The 21,762-nt window shown below is 37.3% G+C and overlaps 1 protein-coding gene across 7 annotated transcripts; it reads right to left on the bottom strand.

The window, feature by feature from the left end:
• Positions 1 to 1,434: 1,434 nt before the first annotated feature.
• Positions 1,435 to 19,860, bottom strand: PREPL (prolyl endopeptidase like). 7 transcript variants are annotated; one of them, XM_026845677.1, is made up of 14 exons: positions 19,279 to 19,497; positions 16,373 to 16,573; positions 15,766 to 15,832; positions 14,915 to 15,121; positions 12,768 to 12,891; positions 10,450 to 10,666; positions 9,681 to 9,866; positions 7,993 to 8,196; positions 7,070 to 7,245; positions 5,427 to 5,643; positions 5,086 to 5,235; positions 4,068 to 4,194; positions 2,480 to 2,562; positions 1,435 to 1,636 (listed from the first exon to the last, which is right to left on the bottom strand). In XM_026845677.1, the coding sequence occupies exons 1-14, from the start codon at positions 19,495 to 19,497 to the stop codon at positions 1,556 to 1,558; spliced, it is 2,259 nt and encodes a 752-aa protein (XP_026701478.1). In that variant the 3' UTR covers positions 1,435 to 1,555. The 7 variants fall into 7 exon arrangements, with proteins under 7 accessions (XP_026701478.1, XP_026701474.1, XP_026701477.1 ...); XM_026845673.1 differs by having other exon boundaries at positions 1,530 to 1,636; positions 2,480 to 2,586; positions 19,279 to 19,860; XM_026845676.1 differs by having other exon boundaries at positions 1,530 to 1,636; positions 2,480 to 2,586; positions 14,915 to 15,118; positions 19,279 to 19,860.
• Positions 19,861 to 21,762: the final 1,902 nt, after the last annotated feature.

The raw sequence follows: 21,762 nt of genomic DNA, 5'->3' as shown, positions 1-21,762 counted from the left end.
AAAACGTTGTGTACAAAATAAACGTACTGAAAACCAAAGCAGATACCTGATTGTCTTGCATCTGTACTAGTGATGAAAAGGAGAAAGTATGGTATAAACTCCCCCTTAGGGTCTGTGAAGAAAAAAAGTAAACCTGAACTAAAAAATGTCCTGTTTAAGTGTGTGTATTCTTGTGAGGAAAGAGAACAGTTGCTTTCTGGGTGCTGCCCCTTACAGCTGCTGGTCATTAAGAGTTTCTGTGGAAGACAGAGCCTGTGGCTGTTCATAGTAACTTTTTAGAAGTCTGTAGGTTTGTAAAACTTACTCTAAAGGGGTGGCCCTGTATTTCTTAAAATAGGTAAAAGCAAGCAAGACTAGTATATAAAGTTGTGATGGCTTATTTTTTCTAACAGCTGTGATTATCCTCAAAGTTAGTAAGAACAACAACAAAATACAGTTAATATGTCTAATTCTACACCCAGGACTGTATTTTCAATTGATTCTCCTCCCCTGCTGAGAGAATACATTTGCATTCTTTTATTTTTCTACCCTAAGGTTGAGGTGAGCTGTACATATGTCAGTGCAGAGTAAGCAACTGAAACAACTCTACTGACTGTCACGCTTGTTCACATGCTTTGATTTGCATTTGGTGCAGCTACAGTGGCTTACGTGGCACAAAGGAAGGATAAGCCTCTGACAGCACACTCTGCTTTGGACATGGGGGTGATCTGGGGAACTCTGTTTTGGCTTGAGGAGCTTACAGCCACGTAGTGTGTCCTCCTTGGCCCTAGGTGCGCACCATACATCTTAACAAGCAATGTGTAGCAGTTTTGTGCCCTGCTCAGAGGTCAGCTAAGCTATGAATCAGGCTGGTTTAGTGGGGGCATTCTTGTTTTGGCATTTCCTTCTGGGGTGTTCATCTTGTCTTCTGGAAGGACTGTGGTGCCTCCTTTTTAAGATTACCATGCTAACTAAGGTAACTGCAAGATTTTGAATCTACTCATATGAGAGAGTTCTGCTAAAATTCCTGTTCTTGAGTCCATTTCTTCTGTGCAGATTGTTCAGTCCCACCACAGGATCAGTATGCTATCTCTGCTGTGTAGCTAGGAAGGGCAATAGTCATCATCATCTACCTATGGGAATTAGTATTAAAAGACCCTAGTGAGACTTTTAAATACTTCTTGGGAGTTTTACTGCCTTGCGTAAAATGTGGCCTTGGAAGAGAGGCCTTAAACGGGAAAGGCCGCCTGGACAAAGTACATGTACTTACCATGTTAGGCTTTATGAACCAGGCACCACGCTTCAGCTGCGCGGGGGCAGCACTGCACTGCTTTCTTAGGTGAACGGGACTGGATGGAACCAACTGATCCATGCAGGCAGCTACTTCTGCACTATCTGGCAGGAGAGAAATTCAGCTATTGATTTGTATGTTTATAAGCAAATGCCACACCTAACTTTGCCCTTGAATTGCTCATGCCCATATAGCAAGGATCCAAGAGGAGAAATTCTCTGGAAAAGGTGTTCGCTTTTCATAGAAGTAAGAATCTGACTTGAAGTTCTTCAAGGTGTTTATTAGCTATTTGCAGGATTTGCTATGATGCTGGAAATGACATACTTCCTCCAGTTCTTTGTTCAGAAAAGCAAGGTGTCTTGCAACCTAAAATAATGAAAATATTTTATTGTAAAATAGTATCCTTTGCACTGTAAACCTTCAGGTTCTTGTACAGCTATTCTAATCTTCCTTTCCCATACCAATGCTAAGCAACACCTTGCCCTAAGACACAATGAGGCTTTCCCTGAATAAATCAATTTTGAGAGTAACTGCCACAACAACCAAATAACGTTTGCTAGGATTTGTTAAAATTAACATTAATAAAATTTGTATCCACGTGTAAATGAGAGACTGGTAACAGTGTGTCAGGTCTGGGCAATATGTAACGTGCACACTTACAGAAAGTGCAAAATTTTGAAACCTAATTGTAGTAGTGTCCTTTGATACTCTAGATCATGCATTTCAAAATATAAAGATCAAGCCTATTGTCTATGTTTTATTCATGAGGAAGATGGCAGTAAATAGCCGATATAACAATTTTAAGCATTTAATACTCTACAGTGCAAGACTCTTCCTGCTGGAACAATGTTTTGCACAATTTGAAACCTTTCCTTCAAAGCTCTGGGCACATTACGATTGGAGTTAAGTGCTATTTTGAGGCTTAAGGCACAATGAGGTTCAATAATCTGGCTCTTTTATATCTGTAAAAATATACAGATACATAATTACATATATAGATATAAACTGCTGGGTTTTATAGAAGACCACCAGTTGCTCTTGAAATACACAGAGCAAGAAAAACCTTAATTCCAGCAGTTTTTTTTTTTTTTTTTCTTTTGATACTTCAAACATACATTCAATGACTGCATGAACTATTGAGTTGAAGTATCAATGGAGGGGACACCTCCCTTCAACATGTTACAGCTGTGTGCCATAAAGGGAACGTACCTCTTGCAGTGAATCCTCCCAAGATGAGTCACAATGACTGCCATTTGCTCGGATGTCTAAAATGATATTAGGGCTCCAATTTCCTGGAACAATGAAGCTAGCAGTCACTTGACATTGAATGAACAAGGAAAAAGATAAGTGGGGATGTGAGTGAGATGTTTCGGGATAAGTAATTCTGCCTTCTGTTCTGACAGAATTCCTGTTGCTCCATAAGAAAAAGAGAACCATAGACTTGCTGGATGAACTATTTATATTTCTATTAACTACATATTTGAAAAATGTTTATATATTCACAGAATCATCTAGGTTGGAAAAGACCTTGAAGATCATCCAGTCCAACCATTAACTTAACACTGACCATTCTCAACTACACCAGATCCCTCAGCGCTATGTCAGTCTGACTCTTAAATACCTCCAGGGATGGGGACTCCACCACCTCCCTGGGCAGCCCATTCCAACGCCCAACAACCCATTCTGTAAAGAAATGCTTCCTAACATCTAGTCTAAACCTTGCCTGGCACAACTTGAGGCCATTACTTCTTGTCCTGTCACTTGCTACTGCGTTAAAGAGGCTCATCCCCAGCTCTCTGCAACCTCCTTTAAGGTATTTTTAGAGGGCAATGAGGTCTCCCCTCAGCCTCCTCTTCTCCAGACTAAATAACTCCAGTTCCCTCAGCTGTTCCTCATAAGCTATTGTTTTATCTCACTATCTTTGTTTTCTCTCTGAGTCTTTTGGATAAATGTGCTGCTTTTTTTTTTTTTTTTTCCTGACCAAACACTGAAACACCAATTGCAGCATCTACTATCCTTTCTCAACCATCAGAGTTCTGCTGCTGGCAGAGAAGGGGCATAACAAAATTTAGAAAAGCTAATTCAGTATCTCTTTTGGTACTGATGGTAAAAGCCTCTCCCCAGATGAGATGGCACTAGAAAATAGTAAGGCTTGAATGTACTGTTTGCTGGAAACAGTCCCAAAGCTACTGTTAAGTTTCAGGTACAAAAACGTCTATGCCTTGGCACTGTTGTCATTCTAACTTTGACTAACACCTGTGATTTTTGCAAACTGGGAAAAGCAGGTTTTTGTAGAGCAGCAAAAATAAGATTTTTATGCACGTGTTGTCTCACCATATCAGTGGCTGGACCGTATCAGTACTAGTAGCTGGACTAGATGATACAGTTTCACCTAGCACTGTCCAACAGCCACCACATGTTGAGGACTAGGAAACAGTGAGTCCCACTCATAGTCTTCCAGTCTTTACTTTTGTTTCCATCTCAGACGGTCTCCTGAGCCTGTTAGGGTTTGTCACTATTAATACTTAACACATAGGTTTGATTATTTTCAGGCAGGTCTACAATACAGAGATATCGTTCCTGCTGAGGCTCCGGAGAGCGCATCTTGGAAGTGGAGGTTTATCTGTCAGTACAACTCCACATCTCCTCTTTGCAGATAAATTACTTCAGAGCTTTACATACTGGATCATATTGTACAAATAAATGCATTTAAGGAGGAGTGAATCTCTATGGTGTTTAATTATATGACTCCTAATATTCTGGTTTAGTTAACTCCATGCATCTGTAATATCCTTACCTTTCTTACTTGTTCTGCTGGCATGATCTAGTGCAGCCTTCCTAAGTTTCTGAACATATCGTAAAACTCCTGTCAGTGGTATCCGCTGATCATTTTCATACGCCGTGATAAAAACTGAAGGATAACACTGAGATTAAAAAACAAAACCAGTTAAATATCTGACAACTGATTTTTCTCATAAAGTGAGTAACAAATTTTAACCTCACTGTACTATTAGTTATGGTTTATCTAAAAACACATCCATAGCATAATTACCTGCTCTTAAAAAAGCACTTTTATTGCTCTGAGTGCAAATTATTTCATATTAGGGGATCGTACTTGCAAAAGGTAATTGGAAAATTCCTCTACCCACTGGTAAAGGTCTGAAACGTGTCTGCTTGCTGATGATTACAATAAAAGTGGAATACCTGTCATGGAATGGTTCACCTTAGAATGGTAGTTGAGGTTTACTTCTGCAATCTTTCTATACATAAAAAGGAGTTGTTTTCAAATAGTAAGATTTTACTTTAGCTATGCAACACAGCTAACACATTACTTCAAAGAAATTATGAAATTATGACATCAAAGCTATAGCTCCTTTTCTATTTCACTGTTTGCCTTGGAAAAGGTATTTAATCACTGGAAAATACCTCCTTCCTCCTGTGACAAACTCTGCAAAACCCAGAAGGTATTTTACATGTGGTTTGTTATACCACAGAATAACCTATTACTTCCTGGCAGTCCTATAACAAAAACAAAGCAGTTTTTGAAATCCACTGATTATTTAGGACAAGGTGCTTGGTTAATTTCAGTAGTCACTTATAACTCCAAAGATTGCCTAAATTGTTACTGAAATAGTTTATATTTGTATTGATAATTCATTTTAACACAAAGCAGCAGCTAAGACAATTCTAAAATACTGGAGTTTAAAGCACTGAAAAGGTAAAATAGACTTTAAAAAAAAATTAATTATCCACTTGTTGTTTTCTTATAAACTGCTACACTTTATTACCGTATCCCACGCAGAAAGCAGTTTTACCTGTGTCTTAATATTCTGGTATGGACAATAGCTTTTGATATATTTCATACATTTTTCATCTGCTAATGGATTTCCCCATTCTTCCTGTTCTTCAATTGTCAGTGGGAGATGTGTTTTCATCATTGTATTTAGAACATCTACAAAAGGAGCCTTAGAAGTTGTTAGAAGGAAAAAAAAAAAGTTGGTAAATAGGATACAGGACCTCAAATGTCTAGGTCAAGGCTTTCTCAAACAAATGAGGGAAGTGAATTCTGAATTGGAATGTTTCCAATTCTGAAACTGGTTGAATGAATGGAAAATACAGTTTAATAACAACGCATAAAGGGTCTGCAGCACCTCACCTGTAAAACCATGGCTCTGATAAGTTCTGGATCAGTGTTGCACAGGGCTCCTGCAAGAACTCCTCCTGCACTGGCAGCTGCTAGTGCTGTGTATTTTGGCTGAGAAAATCCCAGTTCATGCAGCAGCATGATGCAAGCCTTAAGGTCATGGAGACCTTTGAGTTTATTACGCTGACATCCATCTTTGTGCCAGCTAAGGCCTAGTTCTCCTCCACCCCTGAAATTTAAAACAATTCAAGTTGGAGTCTCTTTGCCACGCAGCATTTTCCAAAGCTTCACATAATGAAATGACAGCAGCAGCCACTAAATTGTAAAGCCATAGCTTGTCTTCCTGACTAACTCTTTTCTATTCTTGTCTTTACCCTTCTTTATGGCTAAAATACCCAACGTGCAAACAAAAGAAAAAAAACAAAACTCATGCATGATGATTGGTGAAAATCCTAACTGCATAATGGCACTCTGTGTCCTTGTATGCTTGTGTCCTGGAACTGACAGGAGAAAAGCACCACTTTAGGAAATGATGCTGTCATTGTAGGCAGAACAAAACCAGACATTATCTTTTTATAAAGGAAATGATTAAAATAACTAAAAAAATTGCAATACTTATGTCCCTAACACTAGCATTTATTAAAAACAGTAAACCAGTATTTCTCAGCTTCACACTGAGACTATGAGGATTTGTCTTCTGTATAGCTTAGATCTTGAGACTGTTATGAAGTTGGGGGTTTTTTTTGCTAGTTTGTGAATTTCAAATACTACTTGAAATGTTATTAAAATACAAAACTTAAATTAATTTATATTCCTTTCTATGCAACCACAGGTGGTTCTAAGCCACCTCAAGTTTCCTTATTCAGGTTCACTGATTAGTCTGCCAAAATTTTTCATCTTTGGATGCAGAATCCATCTTTACCTAGGACTGACTCGCACCTTACAATATTTAGAGGGGTGGGTGAAAGAACAGCACAATGCTTGCCACTGAATGTATCTGTATGCTGAATTTTGTTTTGGAACTGGTATTTCAAACAACTGCTCATTCTCCCCCTTCCTTCTGCTCCCTAAAGTGATTCTTTTGTTATCTTCTTTACCTACTGGATTATTATCTCAAGGAAAATGTAAAGCCTATTGTACACAGTCATTTTATAAAACTGGTAGATTTGTAGCTAAACTGGAGACAGAGGATTGAGCCAATAAAAGAACAAGAAATGTGGGTTAAATACTTCGTTGTTGCTGTAGAAGGCAAATGGCTTTCACAAGATACAGACCAAACACAGTGCCCTTGGAAAGCGAGGGGGGTAGCATATAATTGCAATTTGAACATGTTATCAAATTTTTTCCTCAAGGAAAGATGAGACAAGAAGTAATGGGACTTCGGAAGATTAGAAGTTACATACAACCATCCTCTTGGTTTAAGCAACCTAAATGCAGTATGTGGTCTCAAAAGTGTAATTTTCTTTCCTGAGGTAAATTTATTTTTTTTGTTAAAAACTACTTTAAAAAAAAATCTAAGAGATGGAAGTGAGAAGCATAAAGAATTAGGTATAGCTACATGAAAAAACTATTTCTGTACCTCTTCAGTTGCATATCAGGAAATATCTGTATATCCCACCGATTAAAATCTTAATTCCATTTTATATTTGACTTACCTAACATGGCAGTATGCTAATACCCAACCCTCTTCAATTAACATCAGCTTCTCTTCTTTAAAGCCCATGTTGAAATCTATGCCATAAGCTCCATATACATGAACTAGAAGTGGTTTCCTGTGTAGCTCTTTAGAATTCATATTATGAAAAACTGTAATTGGCACCGAAGTTTCATCCTGGAAATGAAGGAGTATTTTACAATAAAGGACATTTCAGAAACCTCAATGATACATGGCAATGAAAACTTCAATTATTTATTTTAAAATGTGTTTTCTTGATTACAGTAATTTTTTTCACTTGGAATGTACAAAGCACTCTTGAAAAATAAAGCAAGAGACTGAACCTCTGCTGTGTAGGCTTATGGATGCAGAGTATAAAATTCATTTAAGTGCAACACCTGAGGAGTTTAACTACCAAAGCACCCAAGTCTTCCTTCCCCCTTTAACACCAAGAATATCTATTATTAACAAAATAGTTTACCACTTACTGCAGTACAAACTCTTTATTAACATCTCCAATTTTTTAAACTCAGGCTGTTAAAACTTTCATTTCTTGATCTATACTGTGCAGCTAGTTGTGGGGTGCTCTTTTCAACAGCTGGTTTATTTTTCATTTATCATGGAGAGTATGATAGCATACATCAACCAGCAATTCTAAGTTACACTACACTAAGATTCTTGACTCATCATGTGCTGTTATCTCCTCTAGCATACTCAGGTTAATGGAAAAAAAACAAATTCTTATCACGACTCTTTCTTGTTCTTCTCTATAGCACTGAGGAAAACACCCACTGTTTAGTAACTATAGCACCAACTGCTCTTTACATTTTTTTAATCTCTATTCACTGCCAAATGCATTTTCTTTAAATGGGTGGGGAGGAAGGGAAGAATAAAGGGAATGCGAAAAGGACTGAAAAATCTTACCTTGCTTTTAGCTAGTAAACGTGTAGTGTGACAATTCGTAATAATTGGTACCTCTTGCACAGCTTGTTCAATGAGATTATTTCCTTTAAATGAATATGCAAAACGCTTAGGGGGGTGTACTGGAGAGGTGAGCTGAAAATAGCAAGTACTGGTGGTATGTTCAGGATGAGATTCCAATTCAAATTCACAGGCCCACGTAGGTAGCTGAGAAAACACGGCATTTCAAGTGAGACCCTTACATTGCTTCTATAAATTTTGCCTAGTGTGTCCTTCAGAGGAAAAGATTTTGAATATCAAGCTAATTATCTTCAGTTTGTATGCAGCACAATCCCTATTTGTTTTAAATTCACTAATGCAACAGTCAAAAAGTGAAAGACTTTAGCAAACTTTCCCCTAAGGCTATTGGATCAAGTTCAACAATGAAATAAAAAAGAAAAATAAATCCAAATTCAGTTTAATATGGGCATTAATGCAGATTTTTTTTTTTTAAATTAAAACATTCTTTGAAATTATCCTGCACTGGTTTTATTTTTTATATCCTATTCCCCTTTGATTTCCAGTCCTACTTCAACATGTTATACAGCCAAGTCCATGTCAGTTGTTATGCTTTTGCTGAGAGTTAGCTCAGTAATGCTAAGCCCCTGAAAACCCCTGCCTCTTAACTTTGTTCCTAGTGCCAGCCATTGTGAAGAACAAAACCTTTTCCTGGCACATTCACCCTCAGACACTTACTGCTATTATAGTTAAGATTTTTAACTCTGCTAAGAATAAAAGAAATCAAGATTCATTCTTTGAGAGCAGCAGGGACATAGGCAAACCCTCTGCCAGGCCGCTACTTACTCGGGTTAGGTTGCTAGAGACTTCTGAAATGGCAGCAGAAGTCCAAGTTCTCCAGAGTAACTGCAGACCCTTTCTGAATAAATGAACTATGACCGTTTTCAGAAATGGTTTCAGAGACCATAAACTGTACTTTGTTGAAAACCCTTTTCTGTAGCAGTTTTATAGAACTGTAGCATGTGTTGCTTATTGCAATAAACTTACAAGTAGTTCAGATTGTATTTTTCAGGCAAACAAATAAATATTTCATCCGAATGATCTCTGGAAATCATGGTTTTGAATTCAGTCACTTTGGTGATCTCTGGAAATCATGGTTTTGAATTCAGTCACTTTGGTTTTAATTCACAAGTATTTAGTAACAATTGGAGAAAGGAAGAAACACTTGCACAAATCATACTGCGATATCAACTCTTCCCATTTATTACAGGACAGTGTCCATACTTGTCTTCTGAATGTTCTATGAGAGGGCCAGGCTTATTCTGTGCTTACGCTGATGACTGTAACAAAAAATAGGCCCAGTAAAACAAAGTAGAGTGTTTAGGGACTTGAGTCCTGTTTTATATTAGAAATCAGCTGTATTGTAAAGAGCTTGACTGTAATAAGTTGAAGAAAGAACTGACTCATAGGATAGCTGCTCTTTAAGTGCTGCAAAAAGCCTGAAGAACATGATGAAATCCTGAAGAACAACCACAGGTAATACAATTAGTCATAATGATAAACTTGGCAGTATTACAGTTTCCAAACGATTTCTACTCTTGGAATTTATCTTTGCTTTCATTACAATGTTATGTTAAAAAAAATGAAATCGTGCTGGAAAAATATTATGCTGCTTAAGCCAAGTTAAAACATACCTTTATTGACTGAACTGAATGTGAAACAAAAGAAACCACATTTAAGTAAAGATGACCAGCAATCTTCAGGAACATAACACAGTGATCACTGAACATCTCCAAGTCCACTAGCTTGGTTTTCTTTTCCAGTGCATAAACTAACTGCCAGTTCTCCATGCCACTAGAAGCTACTGGTGCCTTCATCAACTGTAAAAACAAAAGACAACCTTGCCTTACTAAGATGTAGTAAGAGTTACAAATGAGATGTATAGACATATAGGTGATCTCATGCAACATTTTTATTAAAAAAAAAATAAAATTATTAGTTTGTACAGGGTGTTTTGCCTGACTAAAACTGGAGGTTTTTAAACTCCTTTTACTTGGGCAAAACGGAAGAACAATTCAGTAACATTTGGAAAAGTTCAATTCTCATAGATTAATCTACAATAGATTTTCATGTAATAAGGGCTTTCAGTGTGGCCAGCAGAACTGTAGGTGGTTTGGTTATATAGACTGAGATCACCAACTTAAGTTTTAATATAGGGGAAATAACTGTTAAAGCATCCTCATTTCTTGGTGTTGCCAAAGGAGTTAGAATCAAGTCGGTGTGCTACAGGCAAGACTCTGTGTATTACCATCAGTCTTTCAATCCATATGGCTCTGTGTAATCCTCTTAAATTATTTCAGTAAGCTGTGAAGCACAGAATTAAAAGTTGTCCTTACTATTTCTATATAATCTGCAACAGGTATCTCAATGAATCCTCTGAATCTTATTATCATGTAAAATCACCTTATATTCTGCAGGTTCTCCATATGTAGTAAGAATATATAACTCGTCATTTCTGTGCTCAACATGGTAAATTACCCCTTTTGTTCGTGCTTGTACAAGAGCAGGTAACTTAAAAGGTTGTCTACAGTCAACCAGCCAAACTTCCGAGGTTGTCTTGCTGTTGCTGTTGATAGTGAGAAAACGTCTATCTTTTGTGCAATATATGTCCACAAAGAATCTGTAAGGAATAATAATAATAAAAAAACCAACTAAACAAACAAAACCAAACTTAAACTTGATTAGAATTTAAAAAATACATTAGTTTTTTCAGAATCACGGGCTTCTACCTGCAAGGTAAGAAACAACATGCCTGTAAGCAGGCTGCAGAAATTCCAGACTACTTGGTTCCCAAACCCACTCCTGCTGCATTTATCCTGGGATTCAAATACCCACAATCTTTTGTGTTGAACCTGAAATCTGCAAGGAAAGGAGTTCAGTTGTTGCCCAACTGAATCCAGGCTTTTGCATCCCTGAGATAGATAGACTGGAAGCTCACTGATGTATATAGCCTTTAAAGTTCAGGCAAAAGGTAGAACTTTTTATTAAGCTCGTAACTTTATTTAAAAAAAACCTAGGAACTTGTTTTGGAACTATCTAAGAAACTAGGAACCATCTACTGGTTTTAAATGCTTCTAAAATCTAGAAACAGAAAACAAAATGATAACCAGTGACTGGATGCTAATACTAGACAAGTTTGGGCTGAAATTCAGATTCACACTTCTGTGAGTCATCCTAATTAACTGGAATGTCGTATCTTGGGACATAGCTGTTTCTTTGCCATCTTACATCTTCAGGACTGGATGTTTCTAAAAGCAAAACTGTCCAACAGAAAGATTCAGAAGATTTCAACATGAAATTGCAGGGTTGTGTACCATAATCTGCATTATGCAGATCAGATACGTTACTGCAATAATGATCCCTCTAGACTTCAAAATATTTGACTGGTGAAGGAAATGATGCTTTAGATAGCATTTTCAGTGCCTTTAATTATTTGCAGGTGGAAGAACTCATTTTTTTTTGGTACTATTGTTTTTTCTAATTGCACCCTCTTGACATCTTTAGAAGGACATGCACAGCAGGGCATCTGAAGTCTGCAAGGAATCAACCTCCTGCCTCTCACGGATTTGGCAAGAGCACGGCACTGCATTCAGTAGAGATTCCAGAAGTTCAGCTCTGCTGACCTTACCTCTAAGAAAGTCAAGCTGAAATGCGGGATATACTTCTCCCCAAGGACTCTGACCTTGATCTTACCATTTTTTTTTATCTTTGTAGCTTTTATTTTTGAGGAAGTCAAGAAATTTTCAGCTTCTAAAAAATATATTTGATTGCACCCAAAAGAGCTGGTGAGACGTAGAACAGAACTGCTCAGTGGCAATACAAAAGAATGTCTTGCCATCTCTGATGAAGAAGTGAGTTCAGTTATGAGCTGCAATAGCACATGAACCTTTAGAGTAAGTTTCTAGTAGATTTACTGTAATGACTATGACCTTCAGAATTATGCCAACAGTTTCCCTGTGGGGAAGTGTCAAGTCAGTGTAACTTGATTTTCCAAAAGTATGCATCAAATGCAGCTGTAATAAAAGGATCTTATTTACTCCATTTCAATTGCAGATTTTTTTTCTGTTTTTTTTAGATGAAAGTATAATTGAAATTTCTTTACTGAATATGTAACTTGAATTAAGAATAATCACAAACATTTATGGAATGCTGTATAAATCTACCACATGCTGCATGGCTGAAAAACTAGTTCTGCATTCAATTTAGCAAAAGCCTTCTTGTCTTCCTAGACCACTGCTTAAATAAAGGTTATTGAGAGGGTATTCAGTCAACAATAGTTCTATCTCTGGGAATGCTGTAATGATTTTGCTCATCCATTACCCAGAGCAAGGATTAGCCTGAACTTCTATGTTTTTAAAAAGATGTATCAGACATCAATAGCAGAGGAAACAAAATGAAATCCACAGTCTGATTTACCCTGTATGAAACTGTCACACGTTCATTAAAGGACACCCTGACCTGAGACTGACCTTGACATTTATAAACTCAGCTGAACTCGTGAGGTAAGAGAGGAAAGTTAAATCTCTGTTGATCACATATCAAGAGAACAGAGCACATTCTCAGACTGCATAAGGCACTACTGACAGCAGAACACAACTTAAAAATACCTTTTACCATTTGTAATATGATATGTAAGAATCTGATTTCCAAACCAGTTATATTTTACATATAAAATACTCTACAATATGTAAAGGATTTGTTATATTTTAGGTAAGTATTACCTTGCATCTTGCTCTGTATAAACTAACTTAGTATGTTTCTGATTAGTGAAAGTGGTCATAAACACATTCTGGCATTTAAGGTTCTTCTGACTTGTGTAATACAGAACATCATTTGTAGCCCATTCTGGAAAAGAGACAAATACATATCAAATTTGGAACTGTATATACTATAACTGAGAGAAAATGGAGCTCCATGAACAGTGAACGTAATGCTGGAAAAGGTGAGTTGTGGCTGACATGGAACTGAGGACAACACTTTTCTACATCCCAGAGGCTGGGTTAAGCCACAAAAAAAATTTTCCATGTTTCCTCTGAACCCCACAGAACAAGAATCTCATAATATTAAAAAAAAAAAAGGAAAAGGCGGCAGCAGAGGACAATGATCCAGGGCCCAGGAAGAGGAAGCTCTTGATCCTGTGAGGGTTCTGGAAGTGACAGGAAAATAGAAGATTGCGTGGCTGTTTAAAACTGAGCAGAGAAACAGAGGTTTACGTGGAGTCAGCGAGATAATAGAGACTATGAGCTCTGGACCACTGCATGTGACTGCATGCAAACCATTTAGAAAAAAAGAGATGATGCATATGCCCCATAGGCACTGCTGAGATAAAAATTCTTCAGTTTTCTGTACTTGTGTATGTGTTCACCAACATTAGAAACGTGTAAATACAGGAACCTTGCTATTCTGAAGTTTAATAATCTGACTGATCCAGCCAAATTACTGCTATCTCTGCTGCTCCTATAGCCATGTAATTAATACATACGCTTAAAAAAGTTATTGTATGCTGTTTTATGAATAAGTCCTAACTTTCAGTACAAAACCAAAGGAAGTACCAGTGAAGTAATGCAAACGATTTGCTATCTGAACGACAATGTGGCTCCGAAGTGCACAGACAGCAGAGTGTTTACTACAAAGACAAGTCTTTAGAAGATAAATCCAAGTTCTTCTATAGCCTAGCATTTAAAAACCCACAGATGGAAATTTTCAAGAACTTTCATTTGTCTGCCTGGTACTCTGCACCATGCAATAAGAGTATATACTTTGCAAGTGGTCATAAGACCTAATTCTCCTTCTCATGATTGAGGTACCTCTGTACTTCATGATACCTCTGCACCTCACTGACACCTGAGTAAGTTTACAAAATGGGTGTAATCTCAACCATTCTTATAGACACTTTTTATACTTTTATTATCTGTCACACCTATGTAGGCAACAGGGAGCTGGTTTCTTAAATGTACTGATTCTTCCAGACAAACCCAGATAGATGTTCAGATCAAGTACAGTGAAAAATGTCACTGGCAAGTTTGCAGGTGTAGTTTTCAACAGGCATTATAGACTTCAATTGTGCAAACACTTACAACATTATATTCTTGCTACTCTTCATTTTTGTAACTAGGAATTTTTACCCAGAGTTTTAATTTTTTGCCTTGACCAGACAAATTGCTTACTGCACTATATATACTTGATGGTATCTAACAATATAATCCAAAATACAAGATGTGGAACACTGTATACAGAGCATTGCATTCTTTTTGCTACATTCTTTAACATGCTATAAAAAAGTTTCAGTTTAGGCCTGCTTATTTTAACTGCAATGTAAATCTCTGTAATCTATTCTGAAATAATTGACTCAAGGCCTGACTGACTTAATTGGGCTCTGTATTGTGACCCACATCCTAGAGTACAGTTGAAATTCCAGCCAATATGCAGTAGTAGGTAGCACTTGCTCACATTTCAGCAAAGCTAAGTGTCTACAGCTATCAGTGACTTCAACTGTAGCTGTAAGGGTTTAATAATGAGAACATTTCTCAAAAAGATCTTTATATTGCAAACAGTTATATCAGTAAATTTTTTAAGAAGTATAGTGAATTTAATAAAAATAATCTACATGACTGTTCAAATATGTACAACTTGCTTACTTTTACAATGAAGGAAAACTTGTATCATGAAAGCAGTCACTTTCATCCACGTCAGATAACTTGTAATTGTGCAGTGTGGAAGAAATCTTAAATAAGAAACAAGTCAACACCTATTAGGATTAAATCTAAAAATCTTGTGCTTTTTAAAAAAAATAAATAAAATATTACTTTTAGACTAACAAAAATGTTGAAAGCTGATGTGATCCACAGGATATTTATAAACAACTTACCAAAACTAAATACACTTGGAATTACTTTTTCCATGACTGGAAAATGACCAAGTTTCATAATAACACAGATTGCCTCTTCAGAATTTTCACTTTTTAAGCCGATGGCCATGTATCTCTGATCTGGTGAAATTCTGATCCGTTGAATAAAAGCATCAGAAAAGCCAAGATCTTCCGTACTGAATAAAATGTCAATATTTCCTTCATCTACTACATAAAAAAAGAGATAGGAAAAAAAAAATCCTGTAATTAAAGGACTGTCAAAACAAACAGTGGTTGTTAATGCCTGTATTTAACAAGTCTGTCTGCATTATTCACAAGCATATTACTGGAATTGATTAATACCAAATATTTGTCTTGCAAGATAATTGCAAATGCACTTTGTAAAAATAAACAAAAAAAATTACAGTTCCAGGAAGAACTAAAGTCTGTAGTTATTATTAAAAATATTTTTGAAGTGTAGATCTTGGCTTCAGATACCTAAAGAACAGTTGTTTTTACTAAATACAATTAGTATATTTTTTTTCCCTTCCCTTCAGAAATAAAAAAACCATGAATATGCTTTTCCTTTTTCAAAATGTTAAGTTAGGGCTCTGAAAAGAAGTGACTTCTCTCTTTCCTCTCCAGAAACTTGCCTTGGTATCAATATATACTATAACTCTCTACAGCTCACCTTTTCAGATTCAGGTTTCTAGAATCATTAATCAATCATTAAAGAATTTTATAAAAGTATTTTTAGTTTAGTTATTTTAAGAAACAGAGCAATTAAGTTTTAATCTAAGAAAATTACACTAAGTAATACATGTAACAACATTTTTAACAATTGTACCATATTAGGAAGAGAAATCCCTTACCATCATGTGCTTTCGAAAGAAATATGCAGCCATTCTCTTCAAAGTACACATTCTCTCCAAACCTGATCTGTTCAATACAAAACAAATGTGTTTCAAGTCCAACATATAGTTAGACCTGTTTCCTTAGAATCCCTGTACTCTGTACAACACAACTGTAACAAACACAAATGACAGAATATAGAGCACATATATTTGGAACTGAAGAAGGAACTGCACTTATCAAAGAGGTTCTGTCAAAGTTAAGGTACTTAAGCTACTCATACCTGCTCTAAATTTAACCAAAGGCTCAGATCACCCACAACTGCTCTTGTAACTTAGGTCTTTTATTCTTTATCTAAAAGTCAGATGATTATTTTATCTTTACTTGCTTTTGCGTATGGAGAAATTAAGGTAAATACACTATTGTAACAGGTATAAGCTGTTCTAAACACATGCTATATTATAACAGATATAAGCTGATCTAAACACATGCTATTACTATCCATAATTATTAAAATATTCAAAACTACCACCATAATCAGTAAACCAGCATTTTATAGCAGGAATGATTTCACTGCCTTTTATTTGTACTCAATGATGAGAAATGTTTGTATTTTTTGCCACTTACCCTTGGGCTTTCTGAATTGAACATATACTTGTTGTGTAATTCTTCTAATTTTTCCTTGATTCTTTCTGTCATATCTTTGTATCTCGCTGAAATGTCATTCCAGTTTTCCTGCTCTGATTTCAGAAGATTCTTGTACAAAAGCTCTGATGTTGTTATGGCTGTATTTTGCTTCCTTTTGGAAGGGATTTTTGTTCCTTCCTGCTAAGTAAGGAAAGACAACAATGGCTACAAGCCAGCACTCAGTACTCCAATGTGAATATAGAGGCAATAATGGCATTTCCTGAGCTAGAGAGCCAAACCAACTTTGCACTATTACAATAGTATGTGCCATTAAAAAAACCCCAACAACACAGTTGGAGTAAGTTTTTCTTTTCATTTCTTTCTGATCTTTTAAGGAGGCATTGTCAAATGTGCTTCACTTGACACATTTACTGAGATTTTCTCTGCAAAATTTAAGGTACTATCAATGTATGTTCTTAATTGGTTACATGTAAATATGTTTATTCTTGTTCTAAAACTAGTTTTCAGTTAATTTTTATGGAGTTCTCTTATTTTTCCTCCTTCAGAGGTGTTTTCTCATAATCTTTCTGTTTTAATTTCTCATTTCCTTTCCTAGACAACAAAGCTGCCCACACCTCTGTCCCTGTACCTAGGAGTCCTAGTAGCTTGTTCAGGTTCTTGCTCTACTTCCTCAAAAGCATTAGTATAAAAGTTCATAAGGTGCAGAATGAAGTGAAGCAGTGAACTGATACAGGTTCTGCAACAATTTGATCCGGAATAAGCATGAGGATCTGTTTTTTCACAATCTGTCAGCAGACTACTGCTACCTCACTGCCAACAAAACCATCTTTTCTTGTAAAAATGTTTAAAATGTGCTAAAATCGCCAGAACAATGCTACTTCTTTTTGTTTGCTGTAAAATCTAGTTTGACTGATAATAAGCTTAACCAGGTATATTACAGTAGGTGATGCTGCACAGATCACACAAAGGAGCATTTTATAACATTCAATGTATTATTTGAGTGTGTCTAAACTTAAAAAGCAGCACATCTTTTTTACCTCACTTTGCAACAAGAACTGTTGGATTTGATCCTGGTTTGTCTTCACAAATACATGAGATCTAAAACATGTTATGAGAAGACTCCGAAAAGGGGATAAACTATCTGCTCCAGTTACCAAACTCCCTATGAACGTAAGCCACATCATTCATAAGAGCATATTAGTGTTCATTACTGGTTCAGACCAACGGTCCCTCTAGCCTCACATATCAAATCAGAAGCACAAGTCAAAGAAACCATGAAAGCCCTCAGAGAAGCTCTGCAGCAACTGTGTAATTAGTCAAGGTAAAGAAATCGCAAGGTGTGTTAGTTGTACCACCCTCTCCCCAGTCAATGGAAAAACTACTGCAAGAAAACAGCATTCCCCAAACCAGAAGGAATCAAAGACAAACCCCACAATGGCCATAAATGGATATTCAGAAAGCTTAAGAATGGGACAAGCACATGATATTCTCCAAAAGGTATTCCCCAGCCTTCAATGATTTTAGCTCAGTAATTTCCCAAGCTGAATGTGGTTTCTGGATATTTAGTCTCTTTCATGTACATGTACCATCCCCCCTTGCACCTATGTAAAATTTCAGCATCCACAACTTATTTTGGCAAGTTCCACACTTTATGAATCTTTTGATAATTCCCCTCCTTTTGTTTTCAATGGTTCCCATTGTATTTATTTGGAAATATTATATAGAGCTGGTGGCCACAGTGTAGATATAGATTAGAGTTTCTGTACACCTCCCTGCCTGGGGAAAAATGAGTCATCTAGGCGAGCACCTAAAAAGATTTTGAGGATAGCACAGGATCTCAATGACAACCAGTTTGCAAACATAGGCGCCAAAGCAAACAGGCAGAGTTTCCTTTCAGGTGAAAACCACCTGTTTGTATCCTGGAACTAGTGTCCTAGAGCAGCAGTTGTAACTGTGTTCACGAACTGCCAATGAATAAACAGAACCACACATTCTCATCTGTCAAGGAATCATATGTTTTCACTGCTCTCACATCTCTCAGACATGGACTTAGGAGCTGTTTATATTATGGTTAGAAATAAGAGGGTTACAACAAGATGATCTTTGGGTCACCTTTGAAGAAACACTGTCAACTTCACACAATTTTAGAACCACCATGCATCCATGTGAAAAAAATGTTTAAGATAAAATAAACCAAAACACCAATCTTTTTAAACAGTACTTAGGTATTATGCATATAAATTGGTTACAGGCTGTCATACTGCAGAAAACTTTTAGAATACCTTCAGTAAACTGTATTAGAAACACAGACACAGAAGAGCTGAAATTGCACACCATTTTGTGACTCTCTGCATATGCTGCCACCCACTTACACAATATTTATTTACAGAAATAAATCCAAGGCCCTTTTAAAATACAGTTTATTACATGTGAATACAATTATGAGAAGTCAATAGAATATTTTAATATGTAATATGGTACAAACCATGGCTTCCTGGTCGGCAGAGAAAAAATAATCCAAGGTTTTTTTTGAGCCAGCTCACAGTGGCTAGGTCTGGTCTCATCAGTTTGGACACTTGGCCTCTACACTAGCTGATCTCTCCCTGCAGTTTTCTCCTGACAATTTATCTAATCTTTCCGGAAGATACCAACTTTTGAAAAATTGCTACAGCAGGAAAAATCAACCAAAACACAGCTGTACATCAAAACAGTATAGCAAAAATTGAACAACAATATACGTCTTTGAACATACTGAAAACTTAGTACTCATACCCCTGCTTCAAACCCTTTAGGAAAAATGTGTTTCCTCAACATTTGAAAAATATGGTTGGCTTCCTTAACAGATGTGCCAAGGTGGTTGTTAAGTCTACACTTAAACAGCATACCTTGCAAGAAAAGAATCTCCACAGCAGGATGCTTCCAGGTGGCACAGTCCTGTGTGTGCATGTATTTCCTGAACAGTCCAGGATGTGGCTTTTTTTGGGTCTTATTTTACTGTAAAGATGTATTGTTTGAAGATGGTTACGCTTACAGCAGTATTTGACACAGAAGCTCAGCCCTTGGAGAAGATTTCGCAGTTCAGCGTATGATGTCCTAACCTTCATTTCTTGATAGTCAACCTGAAATTTCTGAAAATCCCAAACTGCTGATCATTGATGCCGTGTATATGAAGTATACATAACATAAACTGCAGTTAAAACGTCCTCTCTTTCAAAATGAGATCGATTCATTAAGTAAATCAGATGAGAAGAAACAGTTTCACTGTAGCTGTTCCTTAACAACTGATACACACTGCTTAGCATGCATATTAACCTGCTATACTACACACAAAAAAAGTGATTCTGGGCAGTTGAAAGTTTAACTTCAGTGAAACTATAAATGAAGAGAAATGACAAGTGCAATTGTGCACATTTAAATGTTGATGAACCAAAAACCGGAAGTGTTTTGGCATGTTTATCCCCCCTAAGTATTCTCGCCTCTCCTCGCTGGGCCACCGCGCCCGGGGGGCGGCGGGAGGTCGCGGCTCCGTGTGGCCGGTGTCTCGCAGCGCCTGAGGGGCCGGCTCTGCCCCGGGCGGGGGTGCCGGGGGCATGAGGAAGGGCGAGCTGCGGAGGTCTGGCGGAGGATTGAGAGGAATAGTACGCTGGGGCTTGGAGACGGGTTTGCAGTCGTGTTCGTGGAAAAAACATTAATAATAATAAAAACAGATACGTACATACATACACACCGGTCTTAAAAGCGTGTCTTTAGCGGATCCCAAAAGCAGCCTATGGTCTTAGAAGCAGTGTAGCAGGAGGAGGGCCAGCACCCCTTTTAGTCTGGTTTGACACCTTCCACTAGTGCTGTTGCAGTTGGTTATCGGAGCTGCTACCCAATTTTCCCCCCCATCCCCCGCACAAACCCCCTTTCATGGGGAGCTGGGGTGAGACCCCATTCTCCTGGCTGCAAAAACTTCTCAACCTGGAGCTGCTGGTGGCCTGGTTGGGGCCGTTCCTGGAGGAGGAAGATTCAGCAAGGGGTTACCCCTGCACTCCAGGTGAAGAGCAGCTCATCGTCTCTGGCCTTCTGTACTTTTTTGAACCCTTTAGGAGCAGTGCGAGGTTGGAAGGGATTCCTCTGCAGCTGAGGGTATGCCTAAGGGTTCATTAGTTTCATTAGTTGTTTTGTTATGGGTTTCATTAGTTGTTATCGGAGGTGATATTTATGGCTCTAACTTAAATACTTAGTTTTGTGCAGACAAGATGCCTGGAGCTGCCCATGGAGAGCTCTCCCCTAGAAGGCACAGTGGCGGCAGCTGAGCTGAAAGGGGCACTGGCTGCAGTTGGGTAACAGAGTGGGGAGGTTAATACTGACCTTTGTGGGTGGTTTTGGTTTGCAAATTTCCTAGTCCTGTTCAACAGGACTGACTTCTGTTTTACTATAAAGCAGGCAATGTCAAACTTACTGGTAGGAGTATCAGGTTTATCTTTGTAAATTTCTGTTCTAGCAGACTATGTAAGCTGCGCTCTGTGGCTGTATTAGCTTTTTTAAAAAACGTCCAACATACTGCCTTTGGCATATCCCTGTCTCTTAAAATCATAATGAACTTTTCATAATGATCCAATGAGGTGTAGGGGGTGCATATAGTATGTGGGGCGAAGGCTTGTTTCTTCCTCAAACTACAGGTGTCTGTGACCTTTTTCTCTGCAGATTCCCTGGGATTTTTCACGTTCTTTAGATTTTCTCTTGATTTTTATATGGTACAATGAGCAGGGATCAATTTAATCTTGCTGGTATATCTGAAGTAAAAATCAGTTCTGCACCCTTTACTACAGTGATTCTCGGATCTATCTATGGATTGAGAGAAGGTATCACCCTTCCTTTATATCCATCTTGAAAGGAGCACTGTCGAAGTGTTTCTCACACTGCTTTTAAAAACACTTTTCATACTGCTTATAATAATGCCTTATGTGAAATCAGTTCGTGGGGTTTATATGTTGAATTTGCTTTCATTCAACGCATACACAAGTTGATTTGCTATGGTAAGGATGCTTGAGTGTGTGCTTGCTGATTTAATTAAGAAAAAAGCCCTTTTATCAGGTATCCTATGAAGCTAGTATAAAGAACCAGGGGATTGCATAATTACCTATGTGTTCTTTATCAATAAAATGTTTTATATATGTACTGAGTTTGAAGTTTGGCAATATTTTTAAACTTAGCTTGTCACAATCAAGGAAAATAATTTTTGCTTAAAATAAATGCTAAGATACACATATAGTGTGCATTTATAAATGACTGGAGTAAATTCTTTAAGGCTGTGTTTTGAGCTCTACCAGTCTATGCAATTGATGGCATTATCAAATCTGTAGTTTTTAGCAGGGAAATTAGAG

The sequence above is a fragment of the Athene cunicularia genome, assembly GCF_003259725.1.
Source record: "Athene cunicularia isolate RWA chromosome 3 unlocalized genomic scaffold, athCun1 chr3_part1, whole genome shotgun sequence".
In the NCBI taxonomy this organism is placed as follows: Eukaryota; Metazoa; Chordata; class Aves; order Strigiformes; family Strigidae; genus Athene; species Athene cunicularia.
Note: the sequence above shows the minus strand (reverse complement) of the source record. Positions and strands in the feature narration are given on the sequence as shown.

Bases quoted from the DNA above. Each gene is read 5' to 3' on its own strand.
- PREPL (XM_026845673.1), bottom strand. From the start codon at position 19,497: ATGAAGGTTAGGACATCATACGCTGAACTGCGAAATCTTCTCCAAGGG. The intron at 15,833-16,372 runs GTAAGTGGCAAA...TGTATTGAACAG, and splicing joins TCAATTCAGAAAGCCCAAGG to ATCAGGTTTGGAGAGAATGT. The intron at 5,236-5,426 runs GTGAGGTGCTGC...ACAACTTCTAAG, and splicing joins TCAGAGCCATGGTTTTACAG to GCTCCTTTTGTAGATGTTCT.